The following is a 12,148-nucleotide window of genomic DNA, read 5'->3' as shown; positions in this document are numbered from 1 at the left end:
AAGAACAAGGCCTAAATTAAAAAGCACATCAGCTAATAACAAAAAGCTAGCTCTTCTCCACAGCTCTCATAATGAGTCCCCCTGCTGCTTTGTCATAGAAGTAGTCACTACACACACACACACACACACACACACACACACACACACACACACACACACACACGGGGGTTGGGGAGACTAACTAACTAACTAACTTAACTAACTAACTAACTCAACAATTGTCATTAACTTTTTAAAAAATGGCTCCAAGTCAACTATGTGAGAGGCAAGTTTGGTCATAAAAAGAGATGAACAAGAAGGAAAGACAAACTGTCCCCAAACAGGCCAATGCTTAGCCATATCCTTAAGGTTTGTTTACTTTATATAGAACCTATTAGAACAGTTTAAGAATTTGATTAACACTGCCAACTATACAATAGTTTGAGATACTGGAGGTGTACATCCATGGCCTATACAAAAAATAAGATAATGATCAAATATTCTGTTTATGAAACTAAAAATAAAAGTTACCACATTCATCTCTGATAAAACAATCAACTATATTTTAAAGTACATAGATGAGTTATTCTCGATTCTGCTGTCTAAAATATTCAACACATTTACTATGGTGCATCTTCATTTATGTTTAATAACTACTCCCTTTAGTAATTTAAACTAGTTCCATTTTACAGATATGACAACTACACAAGAGAGATCTTTTCTAAAGATACTGTTCTCTATGGTTCCACAAAACAGAATCTGTACCTTCTATTTTCTCAAATCTGTACTTGAAACTAGCATTGCAAACAATATAACATTAAAATCAAAAGAATATTTTGACTCCCGAGGTTTCTTGCATTAAGTTATCTCTCATTTTATTCACCTGCCCACCAAGTCTATGTAAGGGAGCCTGTATAAATGCAAAGTCAGAGTTGCTGTGGACTAGCAGAATCGTTTTTAGTGTAACAAACACTAACTTCTCTGGCAATTAAAAGTCCTTTGAACCTGTACATCACCCCTTGTAGCTGAATTTCATTTTGCTTGATTTTAGATGGCCCTAAATATATCTTCTATCATACAAAAAATGTTCCTGGCAAAACCTTCTTCTAAGTTAAAGAAAAGGCAAAAAGAACCCTATATAAAAATCACAGGAATGCATACAAACAACCAATGGTTGTTACATCAAACTGTGACTGAGAACCAGTATAGGCAAATCTTTTGAAATCAGGCAGCAAAGCAGAAACAGAAGAGGTTGACTGAGTAAACTACTAGCAGCCAGTAACAACAGTACTGCAGAAGAAAAAACAATTTAACTGGCTGTGACAAGTGGTGGTCTCTTCACATGTGACTATATTTCAACTGAAGAAACCAAATCAAGAGCTGTAAAACATGTCTGAAACATGAATTTCCCTTGTTGTCTCTCCCCAATCTCCTCGACGTTCAGATGCCCTGATTCCATTGCAAAGCTTGAGTTTACAATAAAATGATCGCTGGCTCATTCATTTGCAGCCTCTTCTAAGCCCCTTCTTTGCTCTGCTGGAAGACTGTGCTATTCCTGAAACAGGAATGCCAACAGGGTTACAGTACATTACTGCTGCCTGCTGTATAATTAGCTACAAACACACAGCACAAAACCACAGGGACTTACAGGTGCCCTGGAATCAGCTAGTCTTCCCTGACAAGAAGGGACCTGGGCAACCCTAATGATACATTGAGAGCTTGAAACTCAACTCTCCATCTTAGGAGTCTTGAGTGCCAAAATAACACAGCAGAGAGACAGGAAGCTGAGCCATGGACCAGGAAAGCACTTTGGTAAGCACTTAAACCTGCTGAGAATCTTCTCCTCTGCCAGATGCTTGCATCTTATCAGCAGACTACACTGAATGAAGAAAGCAAGCACTGTAGGATTATATCTATTTATAGCTCATTCTAGCCTGCTAACTACAATCAAGTGTTCCCACTGCTAAAACTCTTACAAGTTAGATGACTTTTGAGTATCTCAGTACTATTCAAAAGGGGGTTCTAATCTCTAGATGTCAGAGATGATCAAAGTTCTCAAGAATGGAAGCAGGCTGCTGATGGAAAGCCCCTCATTTCTACCTTTCTGCAAAAAATAAAAGGAAGATCTTGAGAACACTGAGCAACAGCTGAATACCTAAGGTGTCAAGCCACTGAACCCAGCCATGAACAAGACGTGTTATCAGGAGAGAGCACAGCTGACCTATTCTGGATATAAGCAGAGCCTGAGAAAAGTACTTGAACCAAAATGTCTAACACAAATGAGGAAGATTTATAAGGAACAAATAGGAAAGAAGGTGAAATGCAACTTAACTAAAGCATGAATTTCAATCTAAGAAATAGGCAGAAACACCACTAGGTCTTCACCCATTTTAAAATATGTATAGAAATATACAGCAAGTATATATACCTTCATCTCCAACATCAACTTTGATAGTTATATGAATGACAAATTAATTAAAAGTTTTAAAAATTGTCCCAAGTTAACTACTGTGTGTTATATATAAAATTTATTGTTTTAAATTTTTCACTTCCAGCTTGTCAATAATATAGTCATATACTGTCAAAGAATTTATAGTATAATGTGCTTTAGATATATAGATTTGTATACAATAGCTACATTTTAGAATATTAACTACACAGAGTAACTGAAGAACATTAAATATGTTCAAGGTTAAGAGAAATCCAAATATCAAGTCATCTAACAAACTGTCAAAAATAAAGACTCAAGAATGAGAAAATGGCAAACGATAGAAGCTTGAGCTCTAGAATCAAATCCATGTCAAGAATTAGCTGAACTCACTAAGGAGCTGGGCTCGTGGACTCTGAAAAGTAGAGATGAGCTCCCTGAGGTAGACAAGCTATATCAAGTATCCCTGCATCAATAAAATGATTGAAGAATCTTACATACATCTCCCTCAAAGATAACTGCTAAATGGCCACAAGTTACGGTAAAAAACTGACACTTAAAATTATATACAACAGCAAATAAAATCGAAATTCTAACAAGGTTTAGAGGACAAGCAGGAAATATAAAAAAATAGACATGATTCACAGGTTTCTAACTATTCTTTAGCCACTGTTCAAGAGAAGGAAATGAGAAGAAATAGGTAACCAGGCAGCGGTTATTCCAGAGTTTGATTCCCAACACCTACATGATGGCTCACAACCACTGTAGTGCTGGTTTCAGAAGATCCAATGCCCTCTTCTGGCCTCTGAGAACACTGGGCATGGGCACAGTACAGAGGCATACATTGAGGCAAAATACTCACATACATCAAATAAAATAAATAGAATCTTAAGGGGAAAAAAAGCCTATGGAAACTTTACAAGCCAATTAAACAAGTGTGCTAAAAAGGAATCTGTTCTTGGTCAGAGCTGCCCTAAATATTGTAAATGTGCTTTTGCCTGTGTTCCAAGAATCTAAACAAGTCCTAACAAAACATGGGCCTTCAATTCAAAAGACATCTGCATTTTGCTGAGCAAATGATGATGAAAACAACAACAACACCCATTGCTGCTGTCAGGTTACAGCCAGTGATCCATGCTCTAGTGCATCCTGTGGGAGTCAAATCAATAGGAAAAACCTAAAGTAAGAATCTGAGCAGGTAACCCCATGGCTTTGTTAGCTATGGCAGCTTGCAAAGACATTCCTAACAAAGTGCTGAACAATATAAATCTAGGACTAGAAAAAAATGCAAAAGAAACTGGTTATATAAAATGTATATTTTCAAGCCAAATATGGTGCATGCCTACACTCCTCTCACTCAGCAAATGAAGGCAGGTGGATCTAGAGTTCAAAATCATTCTCAGTTACACAGCAGTTACAGACCAGCCTAGGTTGTAGTTAAAAATGTCTCAAAATGATACCAGCCCCAAAGATTTTTGTGTCAACCCCAATTGGGAGAAAAGGTTATAATCTGCTCTACACTGATATAAGTAAGATTCTCTATATCTATATATCTATATCTATATGTTCTCTATTTTGACAGAGTAATTATGAAGCATGTGTAAAATATTATAATGTAAATCTGCATCTGGTATGGATAATTCCTACAACTACTAAGAATAGCAACCCAAGACACGTTTTTCTTACTCTCTCCTAGGGACTAAACCATAAATGTAACAAAAGGACTCAATAATATTGTCCTAATTAAATTTTGGTCTAGATTTGAGCTGAATAGTATGGCAGAAACTAGCTGAATGTGGTTAGGGAATACTAAACATGTAACTGGTCTGAAGTAAGATATGCTACCCAGGTAAAATTATAATGTAAATAATTTCATTTAAGGGCTAAGTATAAATAAGAAAATAAAAAATATTACATTAATATTTTTATTAGACATTTAAAAGATATCTCACATATATTGGTTTAGATGACTTATTAAAATTGTTTCTTTTTATACTTTCAAATGTAGCTAATGAGAAATTTTAAATTATGTATGTGGTTTGTATTAGATTCTACTACACAGTGCTGAGTATAGGAGGAAGTTTACAGTCACTAACAGGACCCTAATCTAAAACGAGTCAGAGTTTGAAAGGCAGGATACCAACATGTACATTTTCAAGATGCTCCTTAAATATTTCCAATAATCCTTAAATCAGAATGAAAGAAAAATACTGAAGCTCGGAAAAATTAGCTAAGCTTTTATAAAAGGTGACCAGGCTATTGTAAGTCTTCAGCCATTCTTTAGCTGCCAGGAGAAAGACTCCAAATCCTAGGAGTTTCCCAAGCAGTGGGAGTGCATTTTGTTATTCATGCATCCCATCTGAGCTTATGCTAAGAGGTCACGTGACTCCAGATAGAAGCTAGTCACTAGAAACACCAACTATGTGGTTAGAGGGTTACGGCTTTATGCTAACCTGACCTCTGGGGAGGAGAGATTGAGTACGTTCATGTGGCCTATGATTTGCTCAATCGTGCCTATGAAATGAAACCTTGATAAAAACCTGACACAAGCTTGTTGGAGTTTCCTGGCTGGTGAACACATTGATGTACTGAGAATGTGGTGTGCCTTGATTCCACAGAAAAAGAACAAAGAAGCTACATCTGAAGCCCTCCCCACTTCCCTCCATGTGTTACTTGCCTGGCTCTGATCTATATTCTTTATAGTACAACTGAGGTAAAGCACAATGGCTGCACTAGAACCCTAGCATGCAGAAGACTGAGGCAGGAGGACTGTGAATTAGGGGTGGGGGTGGGGCAGCCTGAATTACATAGTGAGAGCCTGTTTCAACAAACAAACACGAGATAGAATTGCAATTAAAACTGTGAAGCTCATTTACTAAACCGAGAAACTGTGGAGACCACCGTCTCTGTAGTCCACTGGTCAGAAGTGTGGCTGGCCCGGGGCTGCTCCACGGAGGGCTGAGCACGTACCTGACAGTTTTTGATCAAACCAGATATGGGTAGAAATCAAAACTGAATTATAATACATCTACTGGTATCAGAATATGATTATAATTCCAAATATATATAAAAGCAAATATAAAATCTTATCAGATGTTAAATCAACTAGTAAATCTGTAACTTTCTGAATGTTTTTTTCTCTTAAATTAAATTTATCATTCCATGATCAAATGTAATCATCTGATCATAAACTTAAAAAGGCTTTAGAGCTTAAAATGTTACACATTCTATAGATTTGGGGGGGGGGGTGTGCATGCGTACAAAGCTTGCCTGTCTCCCGTCTCAGCATGGGCTTACACATGCATGCCGTGTCCCTTGCTTTACTGTGGTGCTGGGGATCTACACTTGGGTCCTGTCTTTGTGGCAAGAGCCTTACTGACTAAACCATTTCCTAGCAACTTTCATGGTCTTACAAAGATTATTTATCTTTATTTTAATTTACCTTCACTTGTATAGGTATAGAAATACTACTTCTACTAACAGTGATGACGTTCCTGCAGCTGTAATATTACACACATAATCAAGGAAAACGTTGGGATCTATAGATTTTCCTTCTTTTCACGCCTGTCCTTTATCCATAAGGGTATTTACATTAAGGATAAGAACATTTTGAAGTCATGTCAGGATAAAACAAGATTTACTACCTTTATGTAGAAAGGTGAATATGGCTCCTAATTGAACCAGTTAAGTGTTTCAATTTCCAATCAACCTGAGATGTGGCTAGGGCGATGACTCAGAGAATAAAGGCATTTGCCAGCCAAGCACGATGGGCTGACCGGGTTTCCATCCCTACATCCACATGGTGGAAGGAGAAAGCCAACTCCTGCAAGTTGTCTTTACACACAAGATATGGACACATAAATGTAAGAAGGGGAAAGTAAGATAGGGCTAGAACAATTCAAAAGACCAGGGGAGCAATGTGGAAGGAAGTCAGGAAGAGGCATGCAGGCTGACTACAAATCACTGCCACAGGAAAGAGGCAGGAGAAAAGCAGGAAGAAAGGGAGGTTGTGTTGAGAATTACAGAGCATTAAGTATAGCATGTAGTTCTTTACAATCATTCAAGGAATGCAGGAAAAGGAAGAAGACCTGATGTGGAGCCCATATGTGCCACAAGCACTGCGTTGCTCAATGAAGGACAGCCATTCGTTTCTAGAAAATGAGATTCTGAAATCCATGGAGGCAAAAATGTACTGAGAGATGCTTGCTAAATCAAGGATATATGCTTTTCTCTGCCAGCCACAAGACATTTTTTGAGGTGGAAAAGTGAAAGAATCATCTAAGACAAAGAAGAGATGTACTTTTTCTGAAGATGCCTCTGTTCATCTGCCGTCCTCTGCTGGATCAACAGTGGCATCCAGTGGCCAAAACTCTCAGCACAGACTTCTTTGTCTCCAGAAAGGCTCTATTGCTTTGGGTGAAGTGGCAATTCAGAACAAAACCATTCCTGGTGTCTATAACTAAGGATCCCCAAAGACATAGTGGTTTGTAACACCAAGCGAAGGACCAAGGCAATAAAGAAGAAATGGAGAGGAGCACAGTATGATTGGTGGTGATATTTTTATTTCCTGTGGTATTACTAAAAAGAATAAAAAAAATAGGATGGAATGAACATATGTGTAGCTTGAAATTCTTGGAATTTCATTGCCACAGAATATTTTTAATAAGTATATAAATAAATTATTTTCATTTTAAATGAAAAGCAAAGCAAATTTACATATGCACATTTTAAAGGACTTGGGGAAAGAAAAATAATGGAACTAGATGGCCAATTAAGTCACTAATTTATATTCAAGAAGTCTGACTCTCGAGTATGACTTTTTAAAAAAGGCTGATAAAAATCACAACTGCTAAATTTAGGTGTCAGTGTTACAAGAGGCAGAGACTGTGCAGTGGACCAGCTTGCAGATAGCACAGGCTGAACTTGCATACAGCATTGCTGCCTGTTCAGCCACCACTTTTTATTTTGGAGTGATAGGGAGGGTCTGGTAAGTCAAATGCTCATGGGAGAAAGAAAAGAAGGAATAAAAAGAAGGTAGGAGAGAAAAGAGGGAGGGAAAGAGGGAGGGTGTTCTTTAATTACATATAGAAGCGAGGATGAACAAGATAACCCTGACCATCTGTCTTAACTAGACCATACTGCATCTCCCCAGATCAAGACACAGGAATCAAGAAGCTCCTCCTTCAGGGGTCATTCAAGTCTGTCCATTTGTTTATCTACATTTCTTGCTCCAAGAATCAAGAAATTGCTGTTTAGTATCCCTCTTAACTGCATCTTACTAGGCCACTGGCTAGCTCAGATGCATGTACCAGCTCAACTTACCTGTTTGGATGAGATGTGGGCAGCATGAACTGAAATTCTACCACACAGGTGTTGTCCTTAAGCTGACGGTGTTGTACACTGTTGAGTTCATAGGCAATATAAGCCCTTCGAACATATACCTGGTTAAAAAGTAATCCTCAGTAAATACACTTCAAAACAGAAATGAAGACAACAGCGGGACCAAGGAAATCTTGAAAAGACACATCTGTTATAAAGATGGCAGTTTGCCTTGAGAGGGTACAAGGCCCTGAACATAATATCTTGCTTTAATTGTTAATGTTGGGATTTTAAGTTTCACCCGTGACGCTGAAAACAAGGCAGCACCTGCGGGATACCCAGGTGCATAGCAAACCTTTCACATTGCCCCAAACACTCAAGGTTTTCTCTTTAGCAAAAGACATCATACAGAATCTTAACTCCTAATTTATTAGCATAATGATTCCAACAGAAGATAAAGTAGTGAGAAAAATAAGAGGTGCTGATTCCAGGCTACTTTAGGGAATAAAGAGGGAAAACAGAAAATCACCGCCAAGTTCAACTTTTCATCTATCCTGTACCCCACCACCAATCTTACTGCTTCCAGATCAGTGTTGAAGCATTTCCATCCTTGACTATATGTAAAAGCAGGGAGGCATAATGTGACGGATAACAACTCCAACTCACTAACTTGATTCAGTACTTAAAGAAACAGCAACAGACTGTATCTGCAAAACCCAGCAGCCCACCCTCCCACACTTCATGTTCAGTTTGCCAAGCACATGCAATGCTACATGAGGGTCTGGCAGCAGGTGAGGCACAGAAGGCAGCCTCTCATTAGACAACACGAAAGCCTGGGAAAACACCAAGATATTTCAAATACCTGATACTTTACATTTTACTCATGGAATACAAATAAAAATTGTCTGAGAAAGCTAGCAACAGACTATGTGATATTCTATTACATGAAATCATTGAAAACACATCTCCCTCTGACTTCCAAAATATATCTACTTGACAATGTTAAGAAAGCATTCAGGGTCTGCATTTCTGTGTCTAATGAGGTGGTGTGTTGTGGTGCAAAAGCAAAGTGTTTGGAGTCAGGCTGGCCAAATGCAGACTCCTCTGGTTAATATGTGGGTTTTGGGCAAGTCACCTAACTGTACAGTCGTGTTTGTTTGCTTGTAACTTTATAAAGCAGCTGTAGGATTACATGAAAATATACAGCACCTAAGCCACAGTTCACTAAACACTACATAACTAAAATTTGGCTCTAATACCAAAGCGGCAAGGTAATAAGTACAGATCAACCATAGCATTCACTTTTGCTACTGTGAGTCTTAATTCATTGGAAGACGGAAAAACTCAAGTGCCTGGAAAGAAGAGACTGTTGAAAAATCTGGCAGCTATTTCCTATTTATCAACCCAATAGCTGGCGATTAGTTCAGAGAAGACAGCAGGTAAAGCACCTGACTGTGAGCATTTAGCGGTCCAGAAGAAAGGAGCAAGAGAAAAGAACTGAGAGCCAAACAGACATAAAACTCCAGGCAAACCAACAAAAGGCCGTGTGACACACCAGCACTCACCTCCAGAGCTGCCATCCTAACCACCTGGTTGCTGTGGTAAAAAAAGTTTGGGAGGACATCGAAAATAGATGTTTCCGATAGGATGAGTTTCTAGAAGGCAAAAGGTATTGAAGTTCTCAGTGAGGTCTAAGAAGTCTGCTGGTGAACGCCATTTATGAGCAAGCATAACAGAGTTGGTTCTCCTTCCTGAGCTATTGTGGAGAACACAGATAATACCATGTTCCACGGGGTTGCCTTGAGGATTATATGGGTTAAGACATGTAAACCTGCCAGAATTGTTAATTGAAATATACCAAAAATATGCAAATATATAAATGTGCTTATGACTGTTCTCATCTCAGACCTCCATTTGTACTTCGTAAATTCTGCCTAATAATACTCCACTATCAAAATCCCAGGCTCGAAAGGTAATGGAAACCCTAGATATCAACTACGAAGCACATAAATAAAAAGATCCCTCTTTCCGCTTCCAGGTTCCCGAGGAAAGATCCTACAGAAAGTATGAAGCTTCCTTTGGCCAATCATAATAACAGTTCTCTGGTTTTCCCATAGGGAAAAAAAAAGGCACCCCTGAGAAAATGATGTTGTTTATAAAATAGTTGAAGTTCTTCATTTGTAATAAAATTACCCAATAATTTTATAAAATTGGCTTTTATACAGTGTAATACTAAGCATTTAAATAAAATTAAAGCTACATGATATTTAAATAGCTTTGTCTCCAGAAGAGGAACAACCGTCTCTATATATGCATCTGATTCAAACACCAGAAATCAAATAGTGCTGCCAATTAATTCTGGTGTAGAATGCTTTCAAAAGATAGAGACTTCAATAAGACACTTCTATCGAAGAAGGCCCATTTGATTTTTAAGGCTATGCTATGATCCTGCAACATTTTTACCAAAAAAAAACCTATAAACATAAATCATTTTTAAAATTCAAGAAATGAAATTTTATAACACGGAAGTTGAAATTAATTGATCAAATCTTTACTTGAACAATGCTTATAGGAATAGAAGGGATAAGAGTGTGAAGTGGTAGGGAGGGGCTGTTATAATACCTGCAGGTTCTCAATGCAAAACTGGTGTCCATACATATCAATGGCTGATAAGAAGATAGACTCTACTTGGTTATGACGAAGCTCATATGATGGCAAATGGGAAGCAATAAGAACCTAGAGTGAAGGCAAAATAAGAGCATAAGTTCCTGAGGGGGTGATTATTCTAGGCTTCTATTAAGCCGCCTGATACAAAAGCAATAAATATAAATCTGTAAGTGCAGGCATCAAAGATAAAACAGAGACCAAGTAAAACAACTTCTAGGTCCTGTAGCATAAAAAGCCAATGCCACCATATCCTGAATCTCAGTTGCTTCTCACCATGATTTGTGCTGTGGACAATTTCCCATAGGGGTAGGGGGAAGGGAGAATAAACAGCTTCAATCAAGTTCCATCAGTGCATGTGATTTACCTTTGCAAAGCTGCTAGTCCTGGGGACTGCATGACTAGCTGTTAATTGGGAATCAGGTCTGGCAGGGAGCAGCTGTGGGGAAGGTGGATACAGTATAGCTAGCCTCTTGCAACTTAGCAGTAGAAAGGGAGGAAAAGCTGCTTTGACAGCCCCAGGTACTCAGCACCAAAGAGAAGGCATCAGGAGCGAACACTGATGCATGTGAGGGCCAGAACGTAAAAGCAGTGTCACAAACAAACGGAGTCAGTAGGACCTGAATATCCTCAGCAGGTCACTGAGAGGTTCAATAACTTTGAGGAGTTCAGTGACATGGATACAATTGTAGAGAAAGCAGAAGGTCACTGAGCAGCTTCAAATGCTGTGTCCTTGTCAATGCCCAGGCAATGAAAACACAAAGGGAGTGCCAGCTCTCAGCTTCCCTACAGAAACCTTTTGGAATGGAAATGAGGACTACTGGGTGAGGCTAACCGGACTTCTCTGGGGCTGTTCCTATTGCTACTGCCTAAGATTCATGTCATTATCTTTCTGCTTTCCACACTTGATTGTTTTCTATATACTTATACCTTTTCATCTGTTTCTAAGCTCCCTTTGGGAAGTAAAAAACACTGAGTTCATTTCCTTCCCTCAGTTCCTTTCCTCCACCTGACCTGGTTTATGACTATAGTGAGGGCTGCCAGTGGAGAAGACAGGGAACAATACCAGTTTTTTTATATTTAATTATAATTGTTATATTATATTAATTATTAATACCAGTATTTTATAATGTGAGAAATCCAACATTAACTATGTCTTTTGTCTTTAAATTATGCTTTATCACATAAAAACACTACATGCTCTCTGTGAAGTGCACTATGTCCAGAACTGCCAAAACTAAGAAAAACATCTCTTTCAAGATAACCAACACCTGTCCTTACCTGCCGAGCCCGAAGTGCCACTTTAGCGTTGGTGGTCTTGCTGAGTTGAGTTAGCTCTGTGAGGATATTCAGCAGCTCATCGGTAAGTGTAGGGTCCCGGCCACACAACTGATCCTGAGTGTTAATGAGGAAAGGAACGCATAAACGTTTATCAAAGAACTCTTGTGCACAGAACATCTCAGCATTGTTAGCAGCTCTTGAGTCTCCTTCCCTCTTCTCTTGACCATCAGCCATTTGTGAAGAATTTCTGTACCATCCTTACCTCTTCTGATCTCAGGAATACCCTCTGTCCCTGTCCAGACCTTTACTACAGCAGTGAAAGCACAGGACTGGGAAGTGTGCTCAAAGCTCTTGCAGAGGACCAAGTTTTGGTTTTTAGCACCCGTATGGCTCACAACCATCTTTAACTCCAGTTTCTAGAAAATCTGACACCCTTTTCTGGACTCCAAGAATACTAGGCATGCATGTAGGCAAAAA

At 38.7% G+C, this 12,148-nt stretch overlaps 1 protein-coding gene across 5 annotated transcripts in view; it reads right to left on the bottom strand.

The window, feature by feature from the left end:
• Positions 1-12,148, bottom strand: part of ACACA (acetyl-CoA carboxylase alpha) — a 202,888-nt gene that overhangs the window by 106,196 nt on the left and 84,544 nt on the right. For all 5 annotated transcript variants that reach the window (XM_080923502.1, XM_080923501.1, XM_080923500.1 and 2 more), the window contains 4 exons: positions 11,672-11,785; positions 10,349-10,462; positions 9,292-9,381; positions 7,730-7,848 (listed from right to left, as the gene is read on the bottom strand). In XM_080923502.1, the coding sequence (XP_080779628.1) occupies positions 7,730-7,848; positions 9,292-9,381; positions 10,349-10,462; positions 11,672-11,785 (437 nt within the window). The remainder of the gene's footprint in view (positions 1-7,729; positions 7,849-9,291; positions 9,382-10,348; positions 10,463-11,671; positions 11,786-12,148) is intronic.

Source organism: Micromys minutus (assembly GCF_963924665.1).
Source record: "Micromys minutus genome assembly, chromosome: 10".
Lineage (NCBI taxonomy): Eukaryota > Metazoa > Chordata > Mammalia > Rodentia > Muridae > Micromys > Micromys minutus.
This window is presented reverse-complemented; position numbering and strand designations above follow the sequence as displayed.